Source organism: Lepidochelys olivacea (genome assembly GCF_965140295.1).
Source record: "Lepidochelys olivacea isolate rLepOli2 genome assembly, chromosome: 2".
Lineage (NCBI taxonomy): Eukaryota > Metazoa > Chordata > Testudines > Cheloniidae > Lepidochelys > Lepidochelys olivacea.
In genome coordinates, this window is record NC_140412.1 from 65,401,766 (window position 1) to 65,420,537 (window position 18,772).

Genomic DNA, 18,772 nt, shown 5'->3' on the forward strand with positions numbered 1-18,772 from the left:
TAGGCATATAAGTCCTTTTGTGAATCTTGTTCTAAATCGTTAGGGGTATTCAATTTTTAGAATAACATGTTAATTTGTTTGCATTTAAATTGAGCTTTTCTTTTAGTACTTACTGATATTGCATAAATTTGAAATAAATACTCAGTGCCCATCTAATGTACTGGGTACCTTTCCAAAATTTTGAAATTCACATCATCAGCAACACATTAAACCTCAGTATAATAAATAGCCAATTCTTAAAGTTCTAATTGCCATTGACCAACAGCAAAATAATAATAAAGCCTTTTAGTCAGTTAGCCTCTTTCCTCTCCAAAGACTTCAAAGAAGAAATAGCCCTTGAATTATGTACAAAGGTAGCAAATTTGGCTTGACCAAATAATTGTATAAAACTATCCTGTATATCAGTGATAATTGTCGTGAGTATTTATCTCTGTTTGGGTCAATGTGCTGAAATCTAACTTTGATCTCATCTGGTTGAATGGAAAAATACTTTTTGAACTTTCACTTTGTCAAAATTCTCTTGATTAAAATTTTTAATGAGACATTTATGGGTCCGGTTATATAGTTGTTCCATGTGTGGAATTCCCATTGATTTCAATAAAGGCTCTGTGTGTATGTGGAGCTGCTGCCCAGTCAGGCCCCAAAACTTTACTGGGCAAAGCACTTGAATGTGCTGCATTGACTAGATGAGCTCATTTCCAACTCTAACACCTACACTTAGCAAATGTGCTACATTTTTATGATGCTTTGCTAAATCAGACCCCAGAACTTTTGATTAATATTAATTCTTCTGGTTTTTTAGAACCAAATTATGGAGAAGGGACTGAGACCCAGGATACAGGTAGAGATCTAATACTGTTATATTGGACATGTGGGAAGATATTTCGGCTCTTAAACAAATGTCATTAAGGTGGAGTTAAAGCTGAAAATAAATACCAATTAAATCAAATACTATAATATCTTAGTTTAAATGTGATTGAGCATTATATAATTGTTAGTTAATGCTCCCCAAACAACCTTAATTTCAGCCTACAATCCAGCTATATTACAGTGTGGAATCTGGGTCATGTCAGAAAGTTACGAATACCTTCTGTGGCCTATTCAGTCAGAATATACTTTGGGTTGTGGAAAAGATAGATTATGCTCTTCAGCTAATGGTGGTTATAATGAGACATTAGTTTTGAATAATATTTTGGGGATTATCACCTCCACATATGTTTTTTTAGATAATATCCTCAAAGGATTTTCACTCTTGAGGTCTGACCCAGTGAGAGACAGGTTGGGAACTTCTCTAGCTCCAAGCTTCTTGGGGGGGCTCCCTCGGATAGTTGTGATGTGATAGTTTAGCATTGCTCCCCTCTACCTACTGGTTGTGTGCTGCCCATTGCCACTACCATAGCCCTAGAACCTTCCGGGCCTTTGCTTATTGACTGCAGTTAGGCAAGGAGCCTACAGGACCTGCAATCAAAATCATCTGGAGCTGTCACTAGTGGCTCTGCTTTGACCCATTGATCCTGCTTTCAGTGCTGGATGTCCTTTGTTGGTGTCTCTACCTTCTTGGCAACACCAATAAGTTAAGTTCATTTATTTTGTTTGGATGCAGTGTGTCATATTCAGGAATATGAAGCTTCTTTGAGGCCGTTGCACATGAACAGAGGTGATTGAAAAGACTCTGATTCTTTAGCTTTCGAAGGAGACAAATAAGAATAGCCACATTAAAGTATATAAAATAGCGAATGTTATAGAGAAGGTAGATCAAGAGCTTCTGTTTTCTCCTTGTTCTTATTTTCTGTCTCAGAACATAAGAAAAAGGAGACCGTCAATTAGATTAAAAGGTGGCAAACTCCTAAAAGGAGTTCTTTTCCCCCACAACATATATAATCAAGTTGTGAAACTCATTGCCACAGGATGTCCTCAAAGCCAAAAATTTAGCAAGTTTCAAAGAGACTGGTGTTTATATGGATAACAGGAATACAGACAGTTAAAGCAGTTAATCAAAACAAATTTTGGAAGAGTTTCTAAGCCTCATGCCTCAAGCTTTAAGCCATGTTAAGTTATGTCAGTGTACAGCAGGGATGGGCAAACTACAGCCTGTGGGCTGTATCCGGCTGCCAGCTGTTTTAATCCAGCCCTCGAGCTCCCACTGGAGAGCAGGGTCTTGGGCTTGCCCTACTCTGGTGCTCCAGCCAGGGAGCAGGGTAGGGGGCTGCTCCACGCGGCTCAAAAGCAGCAGCATGTCCCTCCTCTGGCCGCTATGCGTAGGGGCAGCCAGGGGGCTCCGCTTTGCACACCACCCCAAGCACGCACCCCGCAGCTCCCATTGGCCAGGAACCGCAGCCAATGGGAGCTGCAGGGGCAACGCCTGCAGACAGGGCAGCATGCAGCAGAGCTGCCTGGCCATGCCTCCATGTAGGAGCCGGAGTGGGAACATGCTGCTTCCAGGAGCTGCTTGAGGAAAGCACCGCCGGGAGCCTGCACCCCCAAGCCACCTCTTCCTGCTCTCCGAACCCCTCGGTCCCAGCCCAGACTACCCTCCTGCTCTTCGAACACCTCATCCTCAGCCCAGCCCCAGAGCCTGTACCCTCAGCCGGAGCGCCCCTTGCCCTGGCCCAGCCCGGAGCCCTTTCCCACACCCTGAACTCCTCATTTCTAGCCCCACTCCAGAACCCGTGCTCCCAGCCAGAACCCTCACTCCCTTCCACACTCTAACTTTGTGAGCATTCATAGCCTGCCATACAATTTCTATACCCAGATGTGGCCCCTGGGCCAAAAAGTTTGCCCACCCCTGGTGTACAGGCACCGCTGTAATTAAACCACAGTTGTGTGTCCACATTATGCTCCTCATGTCGGTGGAGCTCATCCACCGTAGCAGCTCTTGCATCGACACACAGAACAGTATACCATGGGTAGCTGTCCCACTGTGGAACTGGCCGCAGCATGTTTTGGGAAGGATTTGCAATGCCTCATGTGGGCGGGTTCAGCGTCATATGATGCAGGTTTCCCAATCCCATCGTTCATAGATTCACAGATATTTAGGTCAGAAGGGACCATTATTATCATCTAGTCTGACCTCCTGCACAACGCAGGGCACAGAATTTCACCCACCACTCCTGCAAAAAACCTCACACCTATATCTGTGCTATTGAAGTCCTCAAATCGTAGTTTAAAGACTTCAAGGAGCAGAGAATCCTCCAGCAAGTGACCCGTGCCCCATGCTACAGAGGAAGGCGAAAAACTTCCAGGGCCTCTGCCAGTCTGCCCTGGAGGAAAATTCCTTCCCGACCCCAAATATGGCGATCAGCTAAACCCTGAGCATATGGGCAAGATTCATCAGCCAGATACTACAGAAAATTCTTTCCTGGGTAACTCGGATCCCACCCTATCTAATATCCCATCACAGACCATTGGGCCTATTTACCATGAATATTTAATTACCAAAACCATGTTATCCCATTATACCATCTCCTCCATAAACTTATCAAGTTTAATCTTAAAGCCAGATAGATCTTTTGCCCCCACTGCAAAAGGCATGGGCATCCTACTAGATTACCAGCTGCTTTTCAACTGCCATGGTAACCTCCAGCCCAGCCATTTCTGTCAGAAAGCATGGATCCTGCGCTGCTATTTAGTATTGTGCTGTGCATTCTGAACCCAAGGAGGAGCTCAGTGGGAGAGGAGTGATGTGTGGCTGAAGGAGGCCTTGAAGGAGCATTTTAACACTGAGCCACAGTAATGGGTGCTGCTGTAGTGTGTTGAGCCTGGCATTGTTTCTCGCGCTGTGCTATGAACCTTGTAATGATTGCTATGTGTGCCCAAAAAGTAACGCATTTTAAATCACTTTGGAAAGTAGCACTTGGTAATGTGACCAAACTGACATTGCTGAACAATAACACAAGAAGCCCACAGAAGTGGGGGGGGTAGAGCAGGGAGAGGAGTGTGTGAGAGGAACTGTGTGTGTGTGTGTGTGTCTGTGAGAAAGACAGACACACACACACACAATGTGTGTTGGGGGAGGGGGGTGAAAGAGTCTGTGTGTCAGCATGGTGTGTCTCTTAAGACAGGGGACTCAGCCATGCAGTCTGCCTGCCGCTGCAGCCCTAGTGTTGCAGAGAGCAGGATTCCCCCAACACTATGTTTGGCTGTCATTGTGTTTTAAACTCCCATGAGTAGAGTGCTTGGGTCCTGCTGCAACCTTGGAAGATACCTGGATCGGGGGGCTGTAGGGAGAGTCTTATGATTCTCTCCCCCTGCCTCCCTACAGTGATTTCTCCCCACAGACCCCGCCTCAGACCCACAGCCTCAGTAGAAGCAGCACCTCCCCTGTAGTACAGAAAAGAGCGCATTTGCGAGGTGCAGCCAGCTTGGCAGATGCTACGTGAGCTCTCCAGCTGAGCAAACAGGAAGAGCAATTTCAAAACTTCCTGGGGCTTTAAAAAGGGAGGGGTGCATAGCTGTGTAGCTGGCTGCAGGAGAGTAGAGTTCAAAATAGTGACCAGAGTGGTAACGGTGGGCATTGTGGTATACCTGCTTGAGGTCAGTTATGGCAATGTAAGGAATTCAGTGTTTACACTGGTGCTGCGTCATGTCGCAATGCCTCTCATCAGGATGGTTTTATTATGTTTACATATCAGGCGAGTTAAATCAGCAGGAGGAGCATTGTAGTGTGTAGACCTCTACTGTTTTGTCGACAAAAGCTGCCTTTTGTCAGAAAAACTGTGTTGTGTAGACAAGGCCTAAAGGGATTCAGAGGCAACGTGATGTTAGAGACAGATGATCCCACAGCTGCCTAATGCAAGATATCTTGCACCTTCTGAAGCTTCTGGTGCTGGCACAGGAGACTGAATATGGGATTAGAATATGGACCACTGGTCTGATCCACTAGGGCAATTCTTACCTACCTATAAAAGTAATAGGAAAAAACAATAGACAGAATTATGGGGGAAAAGAATTGGTTCACGGGTAGAGCAAGACAGCTCCAGAGAAGAGAAAAAGAGTAAATAGTGGAAAAAAGTAAAGAGCAAAGTTAACAACATTTAGGTTAGTAACCCTAATACGTTTATGCTGGATTTTATTTTACAGAAAAACCTATTAGTCCGTGTTTTTTGTATGACTGCACTTGTGTAAATAACTGTAAGATAAAATTATAACCCCTTAGTGTATGCAGAATTGGAGACTGGAAAAACAGAAGAAACTGCAGGTAAACTACTTTGGGATAGTAACCTTTAAATATAAGTAAATCTCCTCAACATCAAAATAAAGAGAAAACAACCCCAACTGCCACCCTATTTCTGCAAGAGGCAAAGGAGATTGATTGATTTTTTTTTTTTTTTTAACTGCTGCACAGGTAACTTAAAATTCCCTATCTGAAAAATTTATTATTTTTCAAGTAACATCTAAAGTTGCTATAGGTGAAAGATTAGAGAGAGTAGTTAATTTTTCTCTTTGTATCAAAAAATTGTTTTTGGTGCATTTACAAGAACCTGTATATAGGTAGCTTCACTGTTCTGCCTGCCTAATCAATTGTTTCCCCCTATTTGTGTAGAGTGGGAGAAAGAGAACCATTTTAAAAAGTAGGAAAATGTGATTTTTGAATCTATGAAATTTGGCAGGGAGATTCCAGGACGTGTAATATCTGAAACTACTTTTAACACATTGAAATTGACAGGATTTCAAGCTAGCATCCCCTTGTAAATTAGATTGTAAATAACATCTTGCTTATGAATTCTGCATTTGTTTAGTAAAGGTAATTTTAAAGAATGTTGTTCTCATGTATCATTTGAATGTATCCCCATTTCAGGTAAAGAGCCTCTAAATGAAGACTACTACGAAGAAAGCATACAAGGTGAAAATAAATACATTTGTTAGTTGTTTACATTACATTAATTATGCAACAATGTTTGTGTATTATTTTTAGGATTTCATACACAGAAGGTTCCTAAATGTTATGAAAATTGGGGCCCATATCATATTGGCATGGTCACTTTCTCAGTCCTTGTCAGGAATTTTAGCCTCCTTAAAACGAAGCATGATTTAAATTAAGCCCCACTGTGGTAGACGAAGTCTACTGTTCTGGGTAATGCAAGCCTGTTCTAGATGATGATTTGTTTGTGGTTATCTTTCAACAAAATCATGTACTTGTTTCCATTTTTATAGAGTAATTAGAAATTTCTTAATATTGTAGAACATTATTCCTTCCTTAAAAGAACCTTTTTTTAGGCATTTCACATTTTATAAATGTTCTCTTGACGCTTAGCAATGATGTTGGCCCAAAAGAATAAGTTTGAAGCTAAGAAATGTTGTTCCCAACAGAACCAGCTGCTGATGCTGAAAAGGAAGATGAAAGTGAGTATAAGCTGTTCTCATCTCTCTGAAAGGAGGGCTTAAAGTTTATTTTTCTAAAGTTACTCTATCTTAATACAACTTTAAGACACTTGTTAAAACATGTACTTGACTGAGATTTTTCCTGTTGCATACAGTAGTTTTAAACAGCTAATTTCCTTTGGAGTGTAAAATTTAAAAAAATATAAAAGCAGGTTTTCTTTCCCCCCAGGTTATAACAAAATGTTTATTAATATTTTTACTGCTTACTGCCTCTTGTGAATCTCAGAAACTGAATGTGGTATCTGAACTCCACGGTTGTCCAAATCTATTTGTGGTTTTGTTGTTCCTTAACCTTTTTATACTTCAGTTTCTTCAGTATCTTTGGACTTGACTAAATTAGGTTCTGCTTCTGCATGTTGTTTCTTTAACTCCTGTGTAAGCAATGGAAACAGAAAGTACTCAGAGCCTTGCAGGAACAGACCAGTTCACTCCAATAGGACTTACTCGCATGCCTAAAGTTGCTCATCGGAGTATCTGTTTGCAGAATTGGGGCCTTAGGCTTTGTCTGTCATGAGGGTTTCCCCTGAATTCAGCTATTGATGGGCAGTGACTAGAGTAGCTGAACCAATCAAGCCTCCAGGGGTAGAAAAGATAAAATGATGTACAGTAAGTCACAATTTTCACTGGTGCCGCATACCTGGTTCAAGTAAGACTAAGCTCGACTGGTGCAAATAGTCTCTGTGTGTCAAAGGGTGACCACCACCTGCCCCCGCCTCAGGGTGGCCCTGCAATCCCCCTGCCTCGATTTCCCTCTTCCATGCACTGGCTGTTCCCCCTCTTCCGAAAGGCCCATCATCCTCCCCCATTCTCCACCATATTTGATAAGATGGCTCCTGCCTGGGGTGTTCTCCAGTTGCAGGTCACAGTATGATAGACCTGTCTGCCTCAATTTCCCCTTTCTCCCAGAGTCCCTAATAACTCCATACATATTGTCCACATGTAAATAGCCCTTTGCAGGGTTAATTTATTACAAAAGTTCCACAACAAAAGACCAATATTCCCCACCACAGTATGTGAAATATTTCAAGTCCCACTAATCCATGAACCCTGGCAACTTTCATCATGCTCCTGCTCTCTGGCATTCGCTGGTAAAGTATAAATTGAGCCTTAGTTTGTCTTAGTAAACATGTCCACTAACTTTAGTGCAGCTAAAATTGAAAAATCAAACACATAAGTCAGGAAATCAAAAAGTGTTGGCTCCTATAGCAATGTTAACTCTGCCATGTAGTACAGTTTCTATACAACACAGTTGTTACTAATGGTTTTGGGAAACTTCTAACATTTTGACATTTTCTTATTTGAAATTGACTTAAATTTTTTCATCTGGAACGCACGCTTAGAGGATGGATGGTCCACTGGTTGAGGTGCTTGCTTGGGAATCGGACACAAACTTCACAGAATTTTCCTTATCTCAGTTCTCTTCCTGTGAGGTTTTCCATGGGAGGGGTAATATGAGCCTTAGAAATTAGCCTTTGCTTTGTTTTGTGGAAAGTTTCTAAAGTGTAGAACTTACTTTAGGTATTGCTACAAATATTCTGTCTTCTTAGCTGCAGGGGCGCTTCCAGAACCAGAAAATGAAGATACAGAGCCAGGTATATGTTTTCTAAGTATAATCTTAAATGTCTGCTATATGCATTTTTTTGAAGTATTTGACCCTAAAACAGCTAATTTTTTTTGTTTTATTTTTGTAAACCTTGAACTCTAGGTGAAATTCCTGAGGACGTGGAAATTAATAAAAAGCAATCAGGTATGAATATTTGTTTTGTAAAAGTATTTATTTTCATATTCAAATTGCCATATCTGTCAGTTAAATGTAAAACAAAGGGATATAATTAATTAATGTTTCCTACACTGGATTACAAGAAATATTGAGGTTTTAGATCTCCCAATAGAAAATGTTAATTTTGCCCACTGACACATCAACTGTTAAATAAAAGTTTTAATTACTTGCAGAAAGTATTTGCATTTGATTTAAAAAATTGAATGTATGGACTCTTAATTCTGAATGCAGTGTTGTTGTCGCCATGTTGGTCCCAGAATATTAGAGACACAAGTTGGGTGAGGTAATATCTTTTATTGGGCCAACGTCTGTTGGTGAGAGACAGAGAAGCTTTAAGTTGGTCCAGTAAAAGATATTACCTCCCCAATCTTCTCTCTTTATTTTGACGACTATTTGAAAAGATTTAAGTTTTGAAAACCTTTAAATTTGTGGCTTTGGTGTTGCTAGCTACTTTCTTGTTGGGCCGAACTTAATACAAAAGCAACTTAATATGTCAGCTCACTGTGAGAAAAATCTTACAAGCCTTACTCTGTCTTTGCTCAGTCAGTGCTTCCAGTGAACTAGATGGGAGTTTTTCCTGAGTAATGCCTACAGGATTTGATCTTATATTAATGTAGTTTTTTTTCTTATGAAAATGTTTTAGTTTAATGAACTTAAAAAACCTTGCTCTAATACAACTAACTGAAAGTGTATATTACTGTTGGTATTTCATATTACAATTATTTCAACTTTTAATACATAGCAGTTTTACTGAAAATGAGATACTTATAGTAGTGAAGAGGCATTAAAAACTATTGCACATAACAGATTTTAATAAGTAATATCTAGTGTCACATCCGTACCCATCTGTTGAGTCTGCAGTTAGTCTGATAAGCAAACTCATGCACACAATACTGTAAATGTATCATACACCTTAATTTTCTTTGTAACAGAGGAAAAAGAACATACAGAAGACACTGTTGCTGTTGAACCTCAGGAAACAGGTTTGTGTAGTAACTCTTCTCAATACATCTCTGAACTCCTAATTGTTTTTAGCAAATATTTCTATTATGAAACTCAAGAACTGTGACTGCTGTGAAATGGAATCCTGTCCTGTAATTAGGAAGTTATGAACTAAATTCTTTTTTCTGTTTCCAGATTTGTTCTGCAAAGGTTAACAGTGTTAAAGTGCATACTATTTTTGAAGCTTTTAGTGTGGTCATTTTTGTAATAACACCTTTGCTGTAATAAATGTTATCAAACAGTGAGGCTGAGTGATGAGGTATATATTTTTGGCTTTAAATACAAAAGGACATAAGAATAGTCATACTTGGTCAGACCACTGATCCATCTGGCCCAGTATCCTGTCTTCGTACAGTGGCCTATGCCAGATGCTTCAGAGGGAATGAATAGAACAGGGCAATTGAGTGATCCATTCCCTATCGTCCAGTCCCAGCTTTTGGCAATAAAATACAGTAATACAATTTTAAATTTAAATGTGTGTAAATAAAGTAAAAAGCATACATGCTGAAAAAGTGTACACGCACATTTCAAAAGGTGTGTGTAATGGGCCCAGTGTCCCCATTACAGACCCCTAGCAAAAGCCCCCTTTTCCCTACACGCTCTAAAAATAATCTGTTCAGAAAGTTATTTTGAAAGAGTAGCATGTGTTAATGAAATAGTTCCTAGTAAAATGACCCAAACAGGATTATTTAACAGTTTTGAAAACAGACACATTATATGTAATTGCTGCAAAATTTGATTTACAGAAGTTCCTGTTGAAGCAGAGAATTACTCAAATGATGATCTAGTGGGTAAGTTAATTTTTAGAGTTATCTTTAATAAGATTAAACCCTTCACAGTAGTGAAATTTAGGAAGAAATTTGTGTGTGTGTGAGAGAGAGAAAAGTATAGGTGCTCAAATATTATTACTTGAATTTGCTTTCACTTTCTGAAGTAATAGTCTTATCTTGGTGTGAGTACACCCTTGGACCATTTATTATTGAGTTAACAGGAAGTAACTTCAGAATACTATTCCAATTATTTTTAATTCAAATTTTAAATGAATAAGAAAAAAAATTGCCAAAATAAAAACAGACTGTCCAATAGATGAAGAGGTAAAAATAAAAATGTGTGTATCTGAAGAAAGCAATGCATTCTTTAGTGTAATTTTAGGTACTGGTCTGAGAGGAAGACTTTTTATGACGGGATGGGCAAACTTTTTGGTTCAAGGGCCACATCTTGGCATAGAAATTGTATGGTGGGTCATGAATGCTCAGAAGTTGGGATGTGGGGGTGGGTGAGGGCTCTGGCTGGAGGTGCAGGCTCTGGGGTAGGGCCAGAAATGAGGAGTTCAGGGTGTGGAAGGGGGGCTCCAGGCTGGGGCAGGGTGGTGAGGTGCGGAGGGGAGGGGTGAAGGCTCTGGGGTGGGGCTAGGGATGAGGGGTTTGGAGTGTAGGAGGGTGCTCCGGGCTGGGATTGAGGGGTTCAGATGGCAGGAGGGGGGATATGGGCTGGGGCAGGGGGGTTGAGGGCTCCAGTTGAGGGTGCAGGCTTGGACTGAGGGATTTGGAGGGCAGGAGGCGGATCAGGGTGCTGGAGGGCGCTCCAGAGGTTTGGGGTGCCGGAGGGTGCTCCAGGCTTGGATTGAGGGGTTTGGAGTGTGGGAGGGGGATCAGGGATGGTGTAGCAGGTTGGGGCATGGGTGGGGGTGGCTCGGGGGTGCAGCCTCTGGGCAGTGCTTACCTCAAGCATCTCCTGGAAGCAGTGACATGTTCGCCCTCCAGTGCCTACATGGAAGTACGGCCAGGAGGCTCTGCTGTGTGCTGCCCCGTCCGCAGGTGCCACCCTGCAGCTCCCATTGGCCGTAGTTCCTGGCCAATGGGAGCTGTGGGGGCGGCGTGCGGAGTGGAACCCCCGTCTGCCCCTATGCACAGGAGCTGGAGGCAGGACATGCTGCTGCTTCCAGGAGCCGTGCAGAGCGGCCTCTGACCCTGCTCCCCATCTGGAGTGCCAGAGTGGGGCAAGCCCCAGACTGCACTCTCCAGCAGGAGCTCGGGGGCTGGATGCGGCTGGCAGGCCAGATGCGGCCCACGGGCTGTAGTTTGCTCACCCCTGTTTTATGACATGCTACTTTGAGTGTTTTTGTCTTAGTCATCAGTTTACCAGACCGCCACAGTACTTCCAGTTCCTCCATTCATTATCTAAATGAACAGAGTGATGCATAATGTTTGTCAGACTCCAGATGTTCAGAACTTAGTACCTTTTGAGATTTAATTCTACAGATAGATACATGGTTTTGTTCCTTTGTCACTATCCAATAAATTGAGCCCCATGCACACGCTTTCCTTGGGTCCTGCTTTCAGAGTTCAACATCAAACATTGCCAGTTTTTCTTTTAAAACAGAGCAGACAAGTTGTAAGAAGTACAGTGCAGAATTTCACATGAGCCGATGGATAGACCTTGCAGTCCAGAGGGAGATCAAATGTGCCCATCCGACTGGGCCACTCTGGGGGTCCCCAGCATAATTTTAGTCAGCCTTTTGGTTAGAGGGCCATCTAATGTATGGCACCCTCCCTGGGCTTCCCAGAATCTCTGAAGTACTGTGTTGTGGCTCCATCCCTAGCCATGCCCTGGAATACCCCCTTCACTAGAGGTTGCCAGGCATCCTTGAAAGGCAGCCTTATGGATGTCCTCCGCTGTACCTGTGCTGTAGGAATCTGTCTCTGGCATGGTTCAGAACTTTTAAGGTCTATTAGACCACTCCAGCTCTTTCATCTGGCATAAAGGGGCTGCAGCAGAGATGAACATCTGATTCACTGTCTTTATTTATTTTTTTGTCATGTTTCCTGTCTCTTCTGGGTGCAAGTCTGTTTCTTTAGTCTTTGATCAATCTAATAGAGTTTTAGTCACATACTCTTCAATTTGTATCATTTAGAATTTGTCAACTTTTTGTTTGTCTTCAAGTGCAAAATATTGTCTGGGTTTATTTCCTGGTACAAGACTAAGATACACTCATCCTTGTTCAGTTTTCAAAAAGTGCTATGGAGAGATTTTGGATGAGTTAGTCTATTGTTTAGTCTTGTTCTCATTCCTCTTTCAGTTAATTCTTCATCCTCAAACTTTTGTGTATCTTACATACTACCTGGTATCTCGGATATTTCATGTGCAGGCTATATTTCTGGTTAAAGTTTTCACTATACTACTTTTGATTGAATCATCTGTATTTTTAATTGCAATGAAATCCTATTCAGTTATCATCCAGTAAACAGGTGGTTCAGTGGTAAAATTGTCGCCTACTATACAAGATACCTGCATTTGTTTGACTTTTGGTCAATGCAGGAGTGCCTGTGGTAGTGAAAGATCCAAGAACCCCACGTTATGGCTTTTTCCAAATCTCAGTTGTGAAGTGGTTAGTATGCTAAATTACATAATGAACCTTGACTGAGGGAATCTAAAATGTTTGTAGTAGTACATAATTCCATATTGGCTATGAGGTTTATCCAACAAATGTATTGTTAATCCTGGCATGGTACATTCCACTGCTTATGACACGATATGAACATGGATATGAGATTTATCTAAAAATGCAATTTAGTTAATTGTTTAACAATAGCTGTTTTAGAAAAAGTTTATAAACTAAATAAGGTATGGCTGATAGATATCTTTGACAGTAGTAAATTCAGTAAAGATAGTATCCAGATTTGGTATGTTTTTGTTTTGAGGCTACAACCTTAGTCCAAGGAAAGATACTTGTTATCAAGGCTTATTTGTTCCATGGAAATGTTACTGCTTCCGACTTCAGTACAAATGCAATACCATATGGTAGTACACATAATGAAGAAGCTAACATTTTATGGCTCTGGTGCAACTAGTCCCACAATTTTCAAATTAGAGAATTATCCTACTTGCATAATGTTCTTCAGACTGGTACACAATGTAGTAACATCACCCTATTGTGTGATTTGCATACTGTTTTGATGCTTAATTCAAATTCCAATCATCAATTCAAAATGTTTTGGTAGATGCCATTGCTGTAATTTAGGATTTCTTCTGATGTGATTTTTGCCTCATAATCATGTGTCAGTGAATGTTTCCAATATTTGCTCAGAGTAATTTGGCATATGTTAAATACGAGCGTCTGATTCTCCTATCTTTCCACATGTGTAACTATGTAATCCCTACCACTGTTAATGGAAGCGTGAATGGATCATGTGGCAGAACTGGGCCCTAATTGTTTACTGTGTTCTGGTGTAAAGAGAGCCTTCAAGGCTGTTACAGATTTTCATAAACCATGTAGAGACTGACTCAGAGGTAGTCTATGACATGAGTTTCTACCAGCATGGTAGTGTGTGTGTGTGTGTGTGTGGGAGGGGTCTGGTGAATCCCTGTCTGGAGAAATTGTGCCTTGCTACTGTAACCCACACACCTCCTGGGTGTGGTGTTCTGAGAGAGAGGGAGAGAGTGCTCTACAGCCTTAGCCAACAGCCAGTTGGCTTTTGGCTCATGCACTAAGTTCCAGAGGTCCCAAATTCAATCTCACCCGCCGCCGACCAGGGTCTATCAGTGTTCAAGTGGGGGCTTGTCTGGGATTTCAACTGGGAAGTGTCTGAAGCTCGGGGTGTGCTTCCTCAGCTAGGGGATGTATGTAACCCCCACACCTACTGGGTGTGGTGCTCTGTCCTATCTAGTGGCACTGAGACCACAGAAAGAGATTAATGAGTCTGCTCTACAGCCTTAGCTAACAGCCAGTTGGCTTTTAGTTCATGCGGTAGAGGCTCATGCACTAAGTTCCAGGGGTCCCGGTTCGATCCCGACTGCTGATGACTGGGGTCTGTTGGTGTTACACTACCAATACAGAAAATGCCAGTAGCTAACACAGTTTGACTGTGTGTTTGGTCACAGTAAGTACCCCTTTTTTTTTTAAGGTAACTTTCTCAGTCTGTCCCTTAAAATATGAAGATATGTAACTTTCTTTTGCCAGTATTAACAAATAATTTAGTTTAGCATAGCAAACGTGTTTTAGTACCTAAGGGGGACAGAACTTCAACTCTATATTGTTTGCCTCTTTTATATTTGTATTCATTACAGTAACTGAAGTATGAAGGGTAGCTCAGATGAGAGAGTAAAAGACATTTACCAGCCTCTAATCAAGCGTAAATTGATTTGCATGTGGAGTTTTAGAAATCTCATATGGTACAAGTAAAAAGGTCCCATTGTTTAATTACTGCAGATTTCTCATAGCTCCCTTGCTGGTGATTTTAGGGTTATCCTTCCACTGTATGTTGTTTTTACATTTAATACAGCCCTTCTCAAACTGTGAGACTGGCCTTCTGGTGGATGTTGCTCCTCTTCTGGGAAACTCTGGGAAATGTAGGGGGAAGAGAATATATTTTTCTTTCTCCTTAGGACTTGGAATAAACTAGAGCTTGTTAAATTAACAAATTCAGTGCTAATTACTAAATATACTATCTGACTATTCAAAATAAAATGACCCACTCAACAAAAAGAAACCGGCTACACTGTTTATACATACAGTGTGTAAGAAAACCATTAAGTTTTTTACCTTGCTCAGATGAGAAACTCTGGTAAGTGTGGAAAATCTTGATCTAATTGCACAATTCTTTTTAAGAAAATATATATTGTAAATATTGTGAGTCCTGCACTTAGGATGGAAGAATCCAATGCACCGCTACAGACTAGGGACTGAATGGCTCAGCAACAGTTCTGCAGAAAAGGACCTAGGGGTTATAGTGGATGAGAAGCTGGATATGAGTCAATAGTGTACCCTTGTTGCCAAGAAGGCCAATGGCATTTTGGGATGTATAAGTAGGGGCATTGCCAGCAGATCGAGGGACGTGATCGTTCCCCTCTATTGGACACTGATGAGGCCCCATCTGGAGTACTGTGTCCAGTTTTGAGCCCCACACTACAAGAAGGATGTGGAAAAATTGGAAAGAGTCCAGCAGAGGGCAACAAAAATGATTAGGGGACTGGAACACATGAGTTATGAGGAGAGGCTGAGGGAACTGGGGATGTTTAGTCTACGGAAGAGAAGAATGAGGGGAGATTTGATAGGTGCTTTCAACTATCTGAAAGGGGGTTCCAAAGAGGATGGCTCTAGACTGTTTTCAGTGATAGCAGATGACAGAACAAGGAGTAATGGTCTCAAGTTGCAGTGGGGGAGATTTAGGTTGAATATTAGGAAAAACTTTTTCACTAGGAGGGTGGTGAAACACTGGAATGCGTTACCTAAGGAGGTGGTGGAATCTCCTTCCTTAGAGGTTTTTAAGGTCAGGCTTGACAAAGCCCTGGCTGGGATGATTTAATTGGGGATCGGTCCTGCTTTGAGCAGGGGGTTGGACTAGATGACCTCCTGAGGTCCCTTCCAACCCTGATATTCTATGATTATATGATTTTAAAACTTAGTTTTATGTCAGTGTGTAGGCTACAAGTCTACAATTAATTTTAAAAAAGTAAAGGTGAAGATGTAAGGGGGAGAAGTAAGTGTAAAATGTGTGTCTTGCCTAAATGTCTGCATACATGGGCAGAAATGGATTTTGCTATCGATGCAGGGGAAGTGCATATAGTGGGTGTATGAAAAATGACATCACATGAAAGAGAGGAAGCTACACAGTACCTATTCTGCCATTTCAGAATTGGTGAAGTAGGACTGTTAAATGGAACATTTAGGTTACTGCTGGCACTTGGTAGTGTAACTTGTGATATGCATGATGGGGAAGGAAAGAGTTTCCCCTAGCTCCTGATTTGGGATTATTCTCTTTCACCCCTCCTCCTAACACAGCTGGTTTTCCACAGCTGTTACATGCACCTCATTATCACCAAACCAAGCGATAGCTAGCTTGCATCCAGCTGTGTCTGCCATCTAGTCCCCCCCTTTAGGTAGTGGCTTTTTCCTTGTGTTTCAAGCACCCTAGCCTTCCATTTCCCCCATCCCTTGTTTTTGATGGAGTTCTGTGAGCATTTTCTCTACTCAGTTGTCATTTTGGAGAGAGGAGGATAATCTTTTTATAAATTGCTAACTGGGTATGTAACGTTTGTTCAAATATAGATGGTTCTGATACTTTTAGGTCTCAGAATTTACTGGCTGCTTTCACACAGGAGACATTCTTGTTATATCCCCCCTATCCTCCAGAATATAAAATTCACACTTATCAAACAGTCCTGACTGAAAAGACATTTTGGGTGATTGAGTGTTCCCTCTCTTTCAGATGGGTAAAAATCATTTTTTAAAAAAATGACGATACATTTAAATTAAATATTTGAATTTAAAATATTTTTTAAACATATGTACATTTGAAATTATGACATCCAGTGTTAAGGCCTAAACTTACTATAATCTATTAAAACAATGAGGAATTAACTGTTAGTCTTTAAGGTGCCACAGGACTCCTTGTTGTTTTTGTGGATACAGACTATCACAGCTACCTCCTGATACTTATATCTATTAAAATTACTTAAATAAATATTATTAACCAGTACATGTTTGCTGCTGCAGTTTTAGTCAGACCACTGAATTGGTGGAAGTCACTGGAACCAGAGTTTGTTGAAGTGCTAAGCCACTTTTTGACAGCAGTAGCCTCTTCTGCAGGTGCACAGAGATTATTATTTTCATTTCATTTTATTCAGTTGTTCAGTACAGTTCTGTGCCTAGTTCATTGAAAGTTAAGAAACTAATTGGGAGTTGAAAAAGCAGGAAAGCTTGTTTTCCTCTTCCAATTGATGAATAAAATCTAGGTGTAAAAGGATAAGATCTACTAGTTCTAAAATTGGGAAGGACTTGGTGACCAGAAATAACCAGTTCACTTCACTAAATACAGATACTTCCTTTGTTTAATAAATCAAGTAGTTTAAAATTCAAAATATGTTTTGATAAAAGCATTTACTTTTGTATCCGGCATATTTAAGGTACTGGTAGTTTTGTTTAACTAATAAAAAACTCTTTTAAATGCCAATTTCCATTCAAATAGAATTTGACACAAATAATGAGTAAACAGTCATCTAGGAAATAAAAAATTCACCATTTCTAACATCAAAAATGTAAATTAAGACTCTGAACAGATGTATAGGAGTACTTGTGGCACCTTAGAGACTAACCAATTTATTTGAGCATAAGCTTTCGTGAGCTACAGCTCACTTCATCGGATGCATACTGTGGAAAGTATAGAAGATCTTTTTATACACACAAAGCATGAAAAAATGGGTATTTACCACTACAAAAGGTTTTCTCTCCCCCCACCCCACTCTCCTGCTGGTAATAGCTTATCTAAAGTGATCACTCTCCTTACAATGACAGGTTTCAGAGTAACAGCCGTGTTAGTCTGTCGTCGCAAAAAGAAAAGGAGTACTTGTCGCACCTTAGAGACTAACCAATTTATTAGAGCATAAGCTCTGATGAAGTGAGCTGTAGCTCACGAAAGCTTATGCTCTAATAAATTGGTTAGTCTCTAAGGTGCCACAAGTACTCTCCTTACAATGTGTATGGTAATCAAGTTGGGCCATTTCCAGCACAAATCCAGGGTTTAATAAGAACGTCTGGGGGAGGCGGGGGAGGGTAGGAAAAAACAAGGGGAAATAGGTTACCTTGCATAATGACTTAGCCACAGATGTATGTTAAGCTATATAATTAGATATAGTGTAACCTTCTGAATAGCAAAAAGTACCAAATTTAGTGCAAAGGCTATATTGAGTTGTGAATGAGCATGTTTTAATAGGTTGATTCTCACTGGTTGGAAACTTCCTTTAGGAAAATAAAAAGTACAAATGCAAAACAAGATTAAAATCCGTTATTTTTCATAGACTACATAGAAGGGTGTGATTATCTAGTCCAGTGGTGCCCAAGCTTTTCCTCCCGTGCCCCACCCCTTACTAGTAAGGGAATGTGTCATTCACACACCCCCCCCAGTGCTGGGAGAAGAGCGGTACATCCTCCCTGCTCCCCAACAGGGGCTGGCCTGGGTCCAGTTGCACCCCCTAGGTAGACGCCCAACAGTTTGGGGGCCACTGATCTAGTCTGACTTCCTGTAAAGTAAAAGCCATAGAACTTCCCAAAATAGTTTAAATCAAGGACTTCTATTTTTTGATTTAAATTAATTCACCATACCCTCTTTGGTGTTATACTATATCTTTTCTTTAATTTCACCGGAGTTCAGTTCATCAGAGTTATTCAGTGTGAGTTTCTTCTGTTTATTTAAAACTCTGTTAAGTTGGTGCAACAGAAGTAGCCATTCAATTCAATATGCTCTATTCACTTGGTGCCTTTAAGTGTCTTTGGGAAGCTTGGTTGATTAATATTTAATATATTTGAGCTGCTTTTGGGGAAACTGAGAGATCCAGGAGGTTTCACAGGCATATTATAATGTCAGTAGGGGTGGCTTGCAAATGTAGGGCCAGATTCTCACAATGTGAACTTCAGTTGAGCTGCACATATTTAAACTTGACCGACTAGCACCAGCTGACGATCTGGCCCATTATGTGTGGGATCTCTGGAACAGAGGTGTGCGTGTGTAGGAGTTTAGGTGTGGGAAGCCTCTGAACACTAGGAAAGGAGAGAAGGGGCTTAATACAGGGTTTGGGTGTATTGGAGTTCTGAGACAGGTATTTCTTATGGAT

At 41.0% G+C, this 18,772-nt stretch overlaps 1 protein-coding gene across 10 annotated transcripts in view; it reads left to right on the plus strand.

Moving 5' to 3' along the window:
• ASPH (aspartate beta-hydroxylase) overlaps nucleotides 1–18,772 on the plus strand; it is a 203,488-nt gene that overhangs the window by 90,117 nt on the left and 94,599 nt on the right. For 6 of the 10 annotated variants that reach the window (XM_084619332.1, XM_084619343.1, XM_084619340.1 and 3 more), the window contains 8 exons: nucleotides 803–841; nucleotides 5,156–5,197; nucleotides 5,798–5,842; nucleotides 6,310–6,342; nucleotides 7,929–7,973; nucleotides 8,087–8,128; nucleotides 9,094–9,144; nucleotides 9,910–9,954. In XM_084619332.1, coding sequence (XP_084475458.1) covers nucleotides 803–841; nucleotides 5,156–5,197; nucleotides 5,798–5,842; nucleotides 6,310–6,342; nucleotides 7,929–7,973; nucleotides 8,087–8,128; nucleotides 9,094–9,144; nucleotides 9,910–9,954 — 342 coding nt within the window. The other 4 variants (XM_084619338.1, XM_084619339.1, XM_084619341.1 and 1 more) reach the window with 4 other exon arrangements.